This window comes from Carettochelys insculpta, chromosome 8 (assembly GCF_033958435.1).
Source record: "Carettochelys insculpta isolate YL-2023 chromosome 8, ASM3395843v1, whole genome shotgun sequence".
NCBI classification, from domain to species: domain Eukaryota; kingdom Metazoa; phylum Chordata; order Testudines; family Carettochelyidae; genus Carettochelys; species Carettochelys insculpta.
In genome coordinates this window covers 75317099-75332324 of record NC_134144.1, presented here as the reverse complement: position 1 = coordinate 75332324, position 15226 = coordinate 75317099, and the positions used below count along the sequence as shown (strand labels likewise).

General features: G+C 62.8%; 1 protein-coding gene across 1 annotated transcript; it reads right to left on the bottom strand.

Annotated features, from left to right (window-relative positions):
• Nucleotides 1–33: 33 nt before the first annotated feature.
• TMEM198 (transmembrane protein 198) lies at nt 34–14591 on the bottom strand. The gene is made up of 4 exons (XM_075001294.1): nt 14429–14591; nt 11740–12315; nt 3240–3430; nt 34–1132 (listed from the first exon to the last, which is right to left on the bottom strand). The coding sequence occupies exons 1-4, from the start codon at nt 14589–14591 to the stop codon at nt 986–988; spliced, it is 1077 nt and encodes a 358-aa protein (XP_074857395.1). The 3' UTR covers nt 34–985.
• Between the last annotated feature and the right edge of the window lie 635 nt (nt 14592–15226).

Genomic DNA, 15226 nt, shown 5'->3' with positions numbered 1-15226 from the left:
GGGAAAGTGTGGTGGGGGGGACAGGCACTCAGCGCCTTGCTCTTCGGGACACAGCTCTGGGGCAGTCAGGAAGATGGGGTGGGGCTTGGGGTGGCAGTGGGAGTGGCTCCGGGTGCCCCTAGGAGAAAGCAGGGCAACCCCAACTAGGCAGGGGCCCGTTTGGCACATTGAGGCATGGCTCCTCGGCCCCTGCCACAGGCCGAGCCCCTTGGGGGTAGAGGCGGGTGCTTGCCCTGGTCCAGCAGGTCATGGGGCACCTGTGCCAGCGGGCAGAGCCCTGGTGATGGCTTCCCTGTCCCAAACACATCCCAAGAAAACAGCCCCAGGTGCCGCTCAAACATTCCCTTGGCATCTGACTCCTTGTGCCCTGCTGCAGCTGGAGGGTTGGTCTGTGCTGGGCTGGGTGTCAGTCCCTGGCAGCCCTGGCTGGGCTCTCCTGCAGCCAGAGGGTTGGTCTGTACTGGACTGGGTGTCAGTCCCTGGCTGGGCTCTGCTGCAGCCAGAGGGTTGGTCTGTACTGGACTGGGTGTCAGTCCCTGGCTGGGCTCTGCTGCAGTGGGAGGGCTGGTCTGTGCTGGGCTGGGTGTCAGTCCCTGGCAGCCCTGGCTGGGCTCTGCTGCAGCCGGAGGGCTGGTCTGTGCTGGGCTGGGTGTCAGTCCCTGGCAGCCCTGGCTGGGCTCTGCTGCAGCCGGAGGGCTGGTCTGTGCTGGGCTGGGTGTCAGTCCCTGGCTGGGCTCTGCTGCAGCCGGAGGGTTGGTCTGTGCTGGGCTGGGTGTCAGTCCCTGGCTGGGCTCTGCTGCAGCCGGAGGGCTGGTCTGTGCTGGGCTGGGTGTCAGTCCCTGGCTGGGCTCTGCTGCAGCCGGAGGGCTGGTCTGTGCTGGGCTGGGTGTCAGTCCCTGGCTGGGCTCTGCTGCAGCCGGAGGGTTGGTCCGTGCTGGGCCTGGTGGGCCCCGGTGCTGGTGTGACGAGAGGCCAGGGGTCTGCGCTATACGCGGAGAGCTGGGCCAGAGCCCATGGTCAGGGGCACCGTAGAGCCGCAGTCATAGTCCAGGTCGACCCCGGTGCGTGTGCTGGTAATGAGGCTGCTCAGCGATGGCCCCGTCTGCCGCTCCCGGAAGCTCTGGATGTAGCTCTGGAGGAGAGAGGAGGGAACTGAGGGCCCCAGCCTGCCCTGGCCACCACAGCCTGCGCCTCTCTTGGGGCTCTGCCAGCTGTCGGGGGGCAGGAGGTGCCCGCCTGCTGCAGTGCAGCTTCTCCCCTGCAGACAGACCCGCCCAGACTGCCCAGGAGGAGGGGGCGTAACGCCCTGCTCAGTGACTGACCCCCCCGCGGTTCGCAGGGAGGAAACCGGCCAGGGACAAATGTGGGGTGCATCTGGGGCCACGGCTTTCTGTGACCCTCGTCCAGCAGAGGCTGCACAGCAGCTCCCTGGGCCAGCCCGGGGGGGGGAGCATGCCGGCAGGGCCCGGCAGGCGGGGTGGGCGGATGGTGCGCCGGGCAGGATGCTGGGACGGGGCGTGCGGTGGCAGGAGCAGAGAGGAAGGATGGGGACCGCTGGCGACTCACTGCCACTTTCTTGTTTCCAGCCACGGGCAGAACACGTGTTGCCCTGGGCAGCGAGGCTGGTGCAGATGCGCACCGCCAGCAAAACCACGCGCTGCCGGCGGCGGGCAGCTGTGGGTGCTCTGCGACCAGCTGGGCGATACCTGCGCTCTCCTGGGCGGCCGGCCCAGCGCTTGCTTGCTCCCTGCTGCTGCTCTACCAAGCCAGCACAGCCCCGCTGCCGGCTCATGGGGATTGGTCCTGCTTGGGGCGGGGGCTGCCAGGACCAGGACGGGTAACCCCGCACAGCCCATGTGATGAGTTGGGGGTGGGGAGTGTATGTGAGACTCAGGCTGGATGTGAGAGACAAGCAGAGCAGCTCCCAGTGGCTAAGGATGACCCTGGGGCTACAACCTAGGCTGGCAGGTAACACCTCTGCCCTGAACAAAGAGGAGGGAGGAGCCGAGCTGGGTTTTGAATCGGGGGCCGCAGTTAGAGGCTAGGGAAAGGGAGAGCTGGAAGGCAGCCAGCCTGAGGAGGGGGAAAGCTACACCCCAGAGGGGCACCCCTCGGGCTCCTCTCCCCAGGACGGGTTGGAAGGACTGTCTCTGACTGCTGTACTGTCGCTTCTGTGAGAAACTGGGCATCTGTTGCCTAATAAACCTCCTGTTGTACCTGCTGAGTGAGAGTCACTCCTGCCAGCGGCCGGGGTGCCGTGCAGGGGGACCCCTGAACCCCATCACACCCCGCACAGCCCGGCTGCGGCTCGCCGGCAGGGCCAGGACCAGGACGGGTAACCCCGCACAGCCCGGCTGCGGCTCGCCGGCAGGGCCAGGACCAGGACGGGTAACCCCGCACAGCCCAGCTGCAGCCTGCAGAAACTCCAGGACTCCCTCAGCCGGCCAGCACTGGGGCAGGCTGGGGCATCTGGTGTTGTCGCACAGACCGTAGGAGCCGCTGCCTGCCCTCCAGGAGGGTCTGAGGATCAGGCGGTGGGAAAGCTCTCCCCATTCCTGGCCTGCAGCCGTGGGGGCGGCTCGGTTCTGGTGTTGGTCTCTGCGCAGAACATCTTACTGCTCGTGGGAGAGGACACAGGGCCCCGGCTGGCGCTGTGGCCTGGGGGAGGCCGACCGCCTGGCGCCCTCGGCGGTGCTGCACACAGCAGCGGGTGGCGCTGTGTGTGGGCTGCAGAGGCCAGCGGGGGTGCCCAGGGCAAAGCCCACTCACTCCCCGCCAGGCCATGCGGAGGCATGTGGAGAGCACGCAGCTGCCCGGGCGCGACCGCACTGGGCCTCCAGGTGCCCGAGGCAGCTGCGTGCTCTCTGTGCGGCCCCAGGCAGGGGGCCAGCGACAGAGCCCTGGGCAAGGAGCTGGGACCCCCGGCAGAGGGCTGGTGGCAGCCAGGACTCCAGGTGCAGACCCCAGGAGGCAGGAGGGACCCTGGGCATGGGCCCAGCAGCAGCTGGCATCCCACATGAAATATGGGGGTGTAGCAGCACCCCCCATTCCCAGGCCTGTCTTCTTCCCCTGCTGCTGCGCTCCTCCGGGCCCGAAGTGCAGCTGCCAGCCCCTGGAGCAGCCACTCCCCTCCCCACACCTCCACGTAGGGCACCCTAAGCTGTACGGCCGGCCCTGCTCAGGATGCTGGGCTCCCCCCGCCCGCGCCCGGGCAGAGCACTGCTGGTGCCGGCACTCACGGGCGAGAGCACGTCGCCGTCGAAGCGGCGCACAGGGGTCGGCTTGCGTCGGTAGCTGGGCTCGGGCAGGTGGGCTTTGCGCGGGTGGGGAGGGGGATGGGCCGGCCTCCGCTTCTTCCTCTTCTCCTTGCGCTCCTCCCGCTGCTTGATCCTCATCAGCTGCACCCGGCGCTGCTGCCGGCTGATCACCACTGCCAGGGAGAGGGGGCTTCAGGCGCTCTGCACCCTGCCACCTGGGCCCTGCAATCCCCTCCCGTAGCACTTGGATCCTGCTATGTCTCCCTGGTCCCATTTCCCCCCTGGCACCCAGACCTCGCAACCTGCCCCCCCGGCACCCGGACCCTGCAACCTGCCCCGCCCCCGGCACCCGGACCCTGCAACCCGCCCCGGCCCCCAGCACCTGGACCCTGCAACCCGCCCCGCCCCCGGCACCTGGACCCTGCAATCCCCTCCCGTAGCACTTGGATCCTGCAACGCCTCCTGGGCACCTGGACCCTGCAACCCGCCCCCACCCCCAGCACCTGGACCCTGCAATCCCCTCCCGTAGCACTTGGATCCTGCTATGTCTCCCTGGTCCCATTTCCCCCGGCACCTGCAACCCGCCCCCCCGGCACCCAGACCCTGCAACCCGCCCCGGCCCCCGGCACCCGGACCCTGCAACCCGCCCCCGCCCCCGGCACCTGGACCCTGCAACCCGCCCCCAACCCCAGCACCTGGACCCTGCAATCCCCTCCCGTAGCACTTGGATCCTGCTACGTCTCCCTGGTCCCACCCCCGCCCCCGGCACCCAGACCTCGCAACCCGCCCCCCCGGCACCTGCAACCTGCCCCGGCCCCCAGCACCTGGACCCTGCAACCCGCCCCCCGTCCCTGGCACCCGGACCCTGCAATCCCCTCCCGTAGCACTTGGATCCTGCTACGTCTCCCTGGTCCCTCCCTCCCCGGCACCTGGACCCTGCAACCCCCCTCCCGTAGCACTTGGATCCTGCAACCCCTCCCCTGGCACCCAGACCCTGCAAACCCCGTCCTATAGCACTTGGATTCTGCTACGTCTCCCTGGTCCCATCTCCCCTGGCACCCAGATCCTGCAACTTGCCCCCCCAGCACCCAGACCCTGCAACCCCTCCCCCCCGGCACCTGGACCCTGCAACCCGTTGTGATGGAGTGGGGGGGGGGTGCATGTGTGAGTCAGGCTGGATTTCTGAGGCAAGCAGCAGCTCCCAGTGGCTAAGGATGACCCTGGGGCTACAACTGGCAGGTAACACCTCTGCCTGAACAAAGAGCAGGGAGGAGCCGAGCTGGGTTTTGAATGGGGGGCGGCAGTTAGAGGCTAGGAAAAGGGAGAGCTGGAAGGCAGCCAGCCTGAGGAGGGGGAAAGCTACACCCCAGAGGGGCACCCCTCGGGGTCTTCTCCCCAGGACGGGTTGGAAGGACTGTCTCTGGCTGCTGTGCTGACGCTTCTGTGAGAAACTGGGCATCTGTTGCCTAATAAACCTCCTGTTGTACCTGCTGAGTGAGAGTCTCTCCTGCCAGCGGACGGGGTGCAGTGCAGGGGGACCCCTGAACCCCATCACACTGGTGTCAGGAGTGGGATGCACTGCACCCACGGATGGGCTCCCAGCAGTGGCTGACTGAGCGCAGGAGAAGGCAGGAGCCTCACAAGAGCCAGAGGGAGAACAGAGCAATTCCTGCAGCTGCTGCAGGTGAGTGGATACTCCGGGGGACAGTGGGGAGATGGATTATACCCGACTCCTGCAGGCAGAGCTAGCGGGGCTGTGCAGAGAGAGGGGCCTGACCGTGGGGAAGGCGACCAAGGCCCAGCTGATTGCCCAGCTGGAAGAGAATGACCGATCCGGGGGGGCAGAGCCTGTCCTGGCAGAAAGTGGCCAGTCGGCCTCGGGAACCGTTTCTGATTCTCCGACAGGAGCGGGGGCTCGACGCCATCAGACACACACGGTGCCCTCCAGGTCGCGCTCAGCTAGCGGTGGTCCATCGCGGGCAGAGTCCCCCGCTGCAGAGCTGCGACGGCTGGAACTCGAGGTGAGATTAAAGGAACTGGAAGCCCAGGAACAGCAGAGAACATGAGCGCCAGGAAAGGGAAAGAGAGCGTGAGCACGAGCACCAGCTACAAGAGAGACAGCGGGAGGAGAGAGAGCGAGAACAGAAGGAGAGAGAACAAGAGCGGGAGCTTGAGCGGGCCATGGCAGAGGTGAGACACCAAGAGGCCCCAGCTGCGGTAAGCGGTGAGAGGGCCAGACGGCTCGGGGTGGCCAGTCACTTGGAGACGCGTGTGCTGGCCCAGTGTCAGGACCCAGGGGACATGGACGAGTTCCTTACCGCCTTCGAGTGAGCCTGTGAGTTGCATGAGGTTCCCCCAGATGAGTGGCTCAGGCACCTGTGATGGAGTGGGGGATACCTGTGTGTGTGTGAGGGGCTCACAGAGGGTGTGGGGCTCCTGCTGAGGGTAACCCTGACAACCAGGTAACACCTTTGTACTGCAGACAAAGGAGGAGGTGGAGCCTGAGGGGTTTGAATTGGAACTGGGATTTGGGAAGCAGTTAGTCTGGGCTGAGGGAGAGAGAGACCAAGGAGGGGGCCAGGCCCCGGCTCTGGGGGCCCCTCGGGGCCTCCTCTCCCCAACATGAATTGGACTGGCTGTCTCTGCCTGCTGTACTGACTCCTCTGTACGATGCGGTGTCCTGTCGGCTAATAAACCCGCTGTTCTCCTGCTAAGTGAGAGACTCTCCTGCCTGCGGACAGGGTGCAGAGCTTGGGGGACCCCAGAACCCCATCACAGCACCTCACCCCCTTGCTGGGCCAGAAGGCCGCAGTGGTGCTCAGCCACCTGGAGGGGCTGCAGCCTGGGGACTATGAACGGGTCAAACAGGCCCTGCTGCATAAGTTTCGGCTGACTCCGGAGATGTACAAGAAGAAGTTCCAGGAGACGCAGAAGAGGCCAGAGGAAACCCATGTAGATACAACTGCCCGCCTGAGGCAATACTACCGGAAGTGGGTGTTCAGAATGGGAGTCCAGTCCGTAGAGGACCTGATCGAGCTGGCGGTCCTGGAGCGATTCTACGAGATGTGCTCACCTGACCTGAGGGTGTGGATCGTGGACCAGAAGCCAGGGGACCCACACGATGCAGGGAAACTGGCAGATGACTTCACAAACAGCCGGGCCAGGTATGAAAGTGAGCCCCACAAAGGGAGGGAGTCCCGGAGGGAGAGGGAGTCCCGGAGAGACCAAGAATCTCAGAGAGACCGGTTCCTGACCGTACGACAGAGGGGACCACCTCTTGGGCGAGCCCAGGAAAGAGGGGCCAGCCACCCACCCCCCAGGGAGCCAAACAGAACCCGGACAGAGCAGTCGGCCCGAGGGACACAACAAGACCCAGGCTGTTATCGCTGTGGGCGAAAGGGGCATAGAGCAGCCCAGTGCCCCAGGCTCCCAGACAGGTTGAGCAGGCCGGGAGGTCATGCAGTCAACTGGGTGGAGTCCCAGAAGCCAGAGGGGCTGGCGGCCAAGGCAGGTGGTGCTGACAATGGGCACTCGGATTGGGCCGAGTCCGCCCCACAGACCAGCTCCTCAGGGGGACCAAATGCTCAGAGGTCAGTTTACAGAGTGGGGGCGGCACTGCCTCTGTGGAGCAAGCGTCTCACACCCCTCGAGGTAGACGGGAAAAAGGTCACGGGGTTCTGGGACACAGGCGCTGACGTGACGCTGGCCCGACCCGGGGTGGTGGCACCGGGCTGCATGATCCCCAATTCCCACCTGACGATAACAGGAATTGATGGGACCCCTTTCAAGGTGCCCATGGCGAGGGTGCACCTGAAATGGGGGAAGAAGGAAGGCCCCAAGGAGGTGGGCGTGCACAGCCATTTGCCTGCAGATGTACTGATGGGGGCTGACCTGGAGAACTGGCCGGGTGAACGCCCTCGTGCCCTGGTCCTGACCCGTAGCCAAAGAAAACGAGGGGTGCGCTCCCCAGATTCAGGGGTACAGGCCCAGCCAAAGCCACAGGAGCCACAGGGGCCAACCCTGAGAGAAAGGGGGCCCCCAAAAACCAGATCTCACAGGCCAGGGGTGCTGGAGCCAGGCAGGGATGGGGAAGTAGCATCCGCCCCTGCCCCAGCGGAAGAATTCCAGGCAGAGCAGCAGAGAGACCCCTCCTTGCAGAAGCTGAGGGAACTGGCCAGTCTCAGCCCAGCTCCACAGCTGGGGGAGGGCTGCAGGGAGAGATTCCTGTGGGAAAAGGGATTCCTGTACTGGGAATGGGCTCCCAGATGCAAAGTGGAGCCATGGAAGGTACAGAGGCAACTGGTGGTTCCCCAAAAGTACCGGCGCAGGCTGCTGTACCTAGCCCATGATGTCCCGCTCGCAGGACACCAGGGGATCCACCGCACCAGGAGAAGGTTGTTACAGAACTTTTTCTGGCCAGGGATCTTTGCAGCTGTCCGTCTGTATTGCCTGTCCTGTGATCCCTGCCAGAGGATGGGGAAGACCCAGGACAAGGGGAAAGCTGCCCTGAGGCCACTGCCCATCATAGAGGAGCCTTTCCAGAAAGTGGCTATAGACATAGTGGGCCCCTTCAGCAAGGCAACGCGTTCGGGGAAGAAATATATTTTGGTAGTGGTAGATTTTGCCACGTGATACCCAGAAGCAGTGGCCTTGACCTCTGTCGACGCTGACACCATGGCGGATGCACTGCTGTCCATTTTCAGCAGAGTGGGGTTCCCCAAGGAGGTCCTCACAGATCAGGGGTCCAACTTCATGTCGGCCCTACTGCAAAGCTTGTGGGACAAGTGTGGGGTCCGGCACACCTGGGCCACAGCCTACCACCCGCAGACCAATGGGCTGGTGGAGAGGTTCAATGGGACTCTGAAGCAGATGCTGAGAACCTTCATGAATCAATACCCCCATGACTGGGACAAGTACTTACCCCACCTGCTGTTTGCATACAGGGAGGTGCCCCAGGAATCCACGGGGTTCTCCCCGTTTGAGCTGCTGTATGGAAGGAGGGTACGGGGACCCTTGGACTTGCTCAGAGAAGAGTGGGAGGGGACGGCCTCTCCTGAAGGGGAGTCAGTGGTACAGTATGTACTGACCTTCCGGGAAAAACTCACCGAGCTCATGGGCCTGGCCAGGGAGAACCTCTCCATGGCCCAAAGGAAGCAAAAGGTCTGGTATGACCGTAACGCCAGGGCCCGAGCCTATGCCACTGGGGACCAAGTGATGGTCCTTGTACTTGTGCGGCAGAACAAGCTGCAAGCGGCCTGGGATGGGCCCTTCTAGGTCGTCAAACAGCTAAATTACGTGAATTATGTGGTGGAACTGCCAAACCGGGCCCACAGCCACCGGGTCTATCATGTGAACATGATGAAACCTTACTGGGACAGAGAGAACTTGGTGCTGGCCGTGTTCAGGCACTGGGAGGGGCAGGGGGATGATCCCTTGGTGGATTTGCTCACAGGGACTGGAGCCGGCTCCTTGCTGGAGTCTATTCCCCTCTCAGACCAGCTGACCCCTGCCCAGCAGACGGAGATCAAGGAGGTGCTGCATTCGCACCAACAGCTGTTCTCGAACAGACCCGGACCCACTGACCTGGCTGTCCACCGAATAGAGACAGGCACCCACGCCCCTATCAAGTGTGTGCCATTCAGAGCCACAGGGAGGACGGCTCAGGACATAGAATGGGAGGTTGAAGACATGCTGGCTCTGGGGGTGATCCAACCCTCCTCCAGCCCCTGGGCCTCTCCCGTGGTGTTAATCCCTAAAAAAGATGGGTCTGTTCGGTTTTGTGTGGACTATCGCAAGCTTAACGCCGTCACTGTATCGGACGCCTACCCCATGCCCAGGCCTGATGACCTTTTAGACAAGCTGGGGGGAGCCCGTTACATCCCCACCATAGACCTCACCAAGGGGTACTGGCAAGTGGCATTAGACCAAGATGCCCGGCTCAAGTCGGCTTTCATCACCCCTGTGGGGCTCTACGAGTTCCTGGTCCTGCCCTTTGGCCTGAAGGGGGCACCCGCTACCTTCCAGCGTCTGGTGGACCAGCTACTGAAAGGGATGGAGAGCTTTGCCCTGGCTTACATGGACGACATTTGCATCTTCAGCCAGACGTGGGAGGACCACGTGTCCCAGGTCAATCAGGTGCTGGACCGACTCCAGAAGGCCGGTCTGACTATCAAGGCAGGGAAGTGCAAGGTGGGAATGGCTGAGGTGACCTACCTGGGCCACAAGGTGGGCAGCGGCTGCTTAAAGCCAGAGCCAGGTAAAGTGGAGGCTGTCAGAGATTGGCCAACACCCCAGACTAAGAAGCAGGTCCAGGCCTTCATTGGGATGGCGGGGTACTACCGGAGGTTTGTGCCCCACTTTAGCTCCATCGCAGCCCCCCTCACGGAGCTGTGTAAAAAGGGAAAGCCTGACAAGGTGGTCTGGACCGAGCAACGCCAAGAGGCCGTCTGCGCGCTGCAGGAGGCTCTGGTCAGGGCCCCAGTGCTGGCAAATCCAGACTTCAACAAGCCCTTCCTGGTGTTCACCGATGCCTCAGACGTGGGGCTGGGGGCGGTGCTAATGCAGGTGAATGACAAAGGGGAGAAACACCCCATCGTGTACCTGAGTAAGAAGGTGCTGCCCCGGGAGCAGAACTACGCAGCTATAGAGAAGGAATGTCTGGCCGTGGTGTGGGTGCTGGGGAAGCTGCAGCCGTACCTGTTTGGACGGCGTTTCACCGTGTACACCAATCACTCACCCCTGACCTGGCTGCATCACATGAAAGGGGCCAACACCAAGCTCCTGCGGTGGAGTCTGCTCCTGCAGGACTACGACATGGAGGTGGTCCACGTCAAGGGGAACAACAACACCATAGCCGATGCCCTGTCACGCAGGGATTGCCCCGAACTTCCCCAGGTCACTGGCTAAGTGACCCCACTCAGTTCGGTCTGGAAGGGGGGAGAGATGTGATGGAGTGAGGGGAGTGCATGTGTGAGTCAGGCTGGATGTGAGAGACAAGCAGAGCAGCTCCCAGTGGCTAAGGATGATGCTGGGGCTACAACTGGCAGGTAACACCTCTGCCTGAACAAAGAGGAGGGAGGAGCTGAGCTGGTTTTTGAATCGGGGGTGGGAGTTACAGGCTAGGGGGAGAGAGAGCTGGAAGGCAGCCAGCCTGAGGAGGGGGGAAGCTACACCCCAGAGGGGCACCCCTTGGGCTTCTCTCCCCAGGACGGGTTGGAAGGACTGTCTCTGGCTGTTGTATTGTCGCTTCTGTGAGAAACTGGGCATATGTTGCCTAATAAACCTCCTGTTGTACCTGCTGAGTGAGAGTCACTCCTGCTAGCGGACGGGGTGCAGTGCAGGGGGACCACTGAACCCCATCACACCCCTCCACCCCAGCACCCAGACCCGGCAACCCCTCCCCCCAGCACCTGGACTCTGCAGCCCGCCCCCCTGGCACCTGGATCCTGCAACCCCTCCCCCCTGGCACCTGGATCCTGCACCCCCCTCCTTGTGGCACTTGGAAGTCGTGTCTACACGTGCACGCTACTTCGAAGTAGCGGCACTAACTTCGAAATAGCGCCCGTCACGGCTACACGTGTTGGGCGCTATTTCGATGTTAACATCGACGTCAGGCGGCGTGACGTCGAAGCCGCTAACCCCATGAGGGGATGAGAATAGCGCCCTACTTCGACGTTCAACGTCGAAGTAGGGACCGTGTAGTCGTTGCATGTCCCGCAACATCGAAATTGTGGGGTCCTCCATGGCAGCCATCAGCTGGGGGGTTGAGAGACGCTCTCTCTCCAGCCCCTGCGGGGCTCTATGGTCACCGTGTGCAGCAGCCCTTAGCCCAGGGCTTCTGGCTGCTGCTGCTGCAGCTGGGGATCCATGCTGCAGGCACAGGGTCTGCAACCAGTTGTCGGCTCTGTGTATCTTGTGCTGTGTAGTGCAACTGTGTCTGGGAGGGGCCCTTTAAGGGAGCGGCTGGCTGTTCAGTCCGACCTGTGACTCTGTCTGCAGCTGTGCCTGGCACCCTTATTTCGATGTGTGCTACTGTGGCATGTAGACGTTCCCTCGCTGCGCCTATTTCGATGTGGTGCCGCGCAACGTCGAAGTTGAACATCGACGTTGCCAGCGCTGGAGGACGGGCAGACGTTATTCATCGAAATAGGCTACTTCGAAGTAGGCTTCACGTGTAGACGTAGCCGGACTGTGCTACCTCTGCCCCCGACACAGAGACCTGACAAGCTCCTTGCCCATAGCATCCAAATCCTCCCCCCAGCACCCAGACTCTGCAACTTCCCCCTCCTGGCAGCTCTCCAATGACCCTAACAGGCCTGACGCCTGCACACCTCCCCCAACACCACCTCTCCACAGCCCCCGAGCCTGCACCCCCCCATGCACCTGCCAGTTACCGACAGCCTGTGCCCTGCCCGCACCACACCACTGCGAACCCTCACACCACGTCCTCCCGAAACGCCTCCCGCCGTGCGGCCCGCCTTACCTTCGGTGTGGGAGTACCCCTCGGCCGTGACCTTCCACTGCACCAGCACGCCCAGTGCAGCGAGCACGGGCCAGACGCCCAGGATGACCCAGCTGTACCAGCACAGGGGCCGGGCGGGTGCCACCTTGACTCGCTCGTAGACGTACTGCACCAGCAGGAGCAGCTCAATGAAGTAGTCGATGGTGATGGTCATGATGGCGCTGCCGAAGACGGCCGTGGAGAGGGTGGTGAAGAGCTTCTGCCACTGCAGGGTGAGCACGGCGCCCAGCATGCCCACGCCCAGCAGCAGCCCGATGGGGATCCACACCGTGGGCGGGTGGTAGAACTGCTCCATGGCCACCAGCCCAGCCAGTGCCAGCAGCAGCCCCAGCAGCAGCCCTACCAGGAAGAGCCCCACACTGCGCACCAGCATGGTGACCAGCCCGCACAGCACGCCGATGCCCAGCCCGATGCCCACAGAGGCCTCCACACTCAGCTGCGTGTCCAGCACCCGCTCCTTGTAGCACAGCATGAAGATGATGATGGACCCGAACATGAGCCCGGTCAGGAACATGACGGCCTTGAAGCAGCGGTAGCCTAGGAGGAGACAGGGATGGTCCTGCTCAGAGGTCGGCAACCACAGAGCAAGAGGAGCCATTTTTTTCCAATTCGGTGAAAGACGCGATAGTTCCGGCGCCGCAGTGCAGGTGAATTTGAGAAGGTCTCTAATAAATGACGTCCAGCTACACTTTTCACACCCCTGGCTTCGGAGCAGCGCGCACAATGATTTGTGACGTGACACGCGCTTACTGCGGCAGGTTCACAAACTTTTTACTTGTTCCATTTCCTCACTTTCCGTGTGTGTTCGTACCACCGTCTGCCTGACTTTCACCCCCGAACCCTCTCTCTCTCGAAGGCGCGGGGGCAGGTAGCCCACCTGTGGGGATCACACGTGGTTTGCTGTTTACAGAAGAGTTGCTCAGGTTTGGGCTTTCAGACCTTCGCCGTTCATCGAAAATAACGAAGAGGGCTTTGGCACTTTTCAATTACAGCATCAGGAGCCAAAGAAGACCTTAAAGAGGCACATGTGGCTCCAGAGCCAAAGGTTGCAGACCCCTGGCATGGCCAAGGGCTGGCAGGAGCCCTCTCCAGTACACTCAGCTCCCCCTCTGCCAGCCAAGGACAGAGGGCTCTGACTAGGGACCTGGCATCAGGGCTCTCCGCAGGCAGCCCAGGCCCAGATGCGCTAGGCCAGAGAGACCCCGACTGTGGCTTGCAAGCCAGGGGTCTGTGTGTCTGAGCTCTGGCAGCCTGTGATGTTAAATATGCATCGGTGGCCCAGCCGGGGCTCTCGGTGCCATGCTCAGACCTCATCGCGGAGGTACTACATGCTTTCCCTGGCTGTGGGAGGAGTGTGGGCTGGGAGCTGGGGCCTGAGCACTCTCTCTGGCTCCAGAAGGGCACCGGGTGCAGACTCAAGTGGGCCAAGCAGTGCTGCTGGGCGTCAGGATGCCTCCCGCCTGTCACTGACTCACTGTGAGCTGCAGAGAGGCCAGGCTCCCTCCTGCACCTCGGTGTCCAACTAGCATGTGACCTCGGAGATCACTGCTGCGAACGCGAATGCGGTGTGGGTTTACGGCAGCTCTTGTGCAAAGTGTGCTGAGGGAGGAGCTGTGGGGCGGTTACAGCTTGCTGGCTATCATTGTGCTGTTTGCCGGCATGTCTCGCATTTGTCCTGCAAGTTCTCAGCCTGGGCTCTGTGCTTGTATTGCAAATGTTAAATCCTGGGTATTCAGCCAGCACGTCTTGGAGGGACCACTCAAGTTGAGTGGCTCATCAAAAGGACCCAAACTCCAGGAAAGCATGGGAGACTCCCCCCTGCTCTGAATGGACTCTGGGTGGGGCCAGTCCACATCTGATGGGCCTGCCTGGGAGCATTCAGACCACAGTGCGGGCAATGGTTCCACCTCCGAAGAGCTGTGTCGTGCGTGGACAGGTGACCCACTGCCCTGTGGCTGGACTTTTCCACAAATCTGTACAGTGGCTGCAGCAGTCAGCTATCTAGACTGTCCAAGCAAATTGCTCGCGTGCCACCTAGCTCGCCAGTGTATTGTAGAGAAGCGCCTTCTGTGATGGGCGGGCGCCTTGTAGGGGAGCTTTACACTGGTTCAACCGTTAATTGGCCGGGTTCAGTGGGTCCCAGCCTGACTGTGCCACTGTATCAGTGCGCCTCTCTGGAGGACGCTTCGGGGTGAACGACCTAGAGAGTGAGCTGCTCGGCCCACAGCTGGCCTGCCCCCTCGTACGGCACAGCACACCCATCACACCGGCTAACAAGGCGTCCTCCGAGCAGCTCCCCCAAAGCCTCCGGTTCTGCTGTCTCCACCAGGAGCGGGGCTGCAGCTCCGAGCGTCACGTCTGGCTTCGACAGGGTCACCAAGGGACCATCCCAGGGAGCTGCTCGTGTGACTTGCTAGTGGGAGCGGCGAGATGGATGGACATTCTCACTGCAGCGCCTTTGGTCCCTTGTAAGTGGAGGAGTCTGTCCTGGGCAGTTTGGATCTGAGCTCTCCCGCCTGTCTCACCGGGACAGCAGCGAAGGGGTGCAAAGCATGCTGCGCATGGCGGCCAGTCTGTGGCTGCCACTCCCCTCCCCCCGCGCCCCTCGTCTGTTCCCTCCTGCCCCGCGCCCCGCACGGCCCAGGCTCACCAAAAAAGCAGTAGACGATCCCAAAGAGGCAGCACATGGCGCACACGACGGAGGGCACCACCTGGTACCGGCGCTCCAGCTCCCGCTCGCAGCTGTGCCCCCACTCCTGCACGGGGTCGTGCGGCAGCAGCTTGAAGCGCAGCGTCTGCACAGTGGAAGTCATGGCTCTTGGCGATCCCGGAGGGAGTGTCAGATGTCCTCCAGCCTCCGCACTGCCTGCCGGCCACACCACATCCAGGAGCCTCCTCCAGCTGGCAAGAAGACAGAGCAAGAAGGGGAGGAGATGAATGCCCCAAGCAGACCCCACTCCCCAGTCAGAGTGGCCGGATGGGTGCCCGCCCGAGAGCCACACTGATCCCTGCCGCGCTAGCTGGAGGGTTCAGCCACTACCACACAGCCGGTGTCCTCCCAGGGCGTGGGGCAGCCGGATGCCATGGCAGGTGGGGGCAGCCCTGTGTGCAGGAAGGCTGAGGGACCAGTGGGCTCTGGGAGGAGCTGGAGGAGGCCCAGGGATGCACCTCCTGACAGTGGCCCGGCCCAGGGCTTCCAGCAAAGGTGGGTAGGAGAGAGGAAGGCAGACTGCAGAGAGGGCTTGGCACAATGGCGCCAGCCATCTGGTGTCTGGGAGACAGGGGGTGACACCCCACACTTGTGGGGCCAGGGCAGCTTCCATGGCTGCCTGTATGGTGTTTGCGACTGGTGAGGGACACAGAGTAGCTCCCCAGAGGCTGGGGCGTAGGGGGCATGGAGGTGACTGTGGTCAGCGAGGGACATGGAGCAGTTCCTTGTGTCTGAGGG

Coding starts and splice junctions, on each gene's coding strand:
- TMEM198 (XM_075001294.1), bottom strand. CDS start 14,591: ATGACTTCCACTGTGCAGACGCTGCGCTTCAAGCTGCTGCCGCACGAC. Junction 3,431..11,739: donor GGGGTACTCCCACACCGAAG/GTAAGGCGGGCC, acceptor TCTCCCTGGCAG/TGGTGATCAGCCGGCAGCAG. Junction 1,133..3,239: donor ACGGCGACGTGCTCTCGCCC/GTGAGTGCCGGC, acceptor TCTCTCCTCCAG/AGCTACATCCAGAGCTTCCG.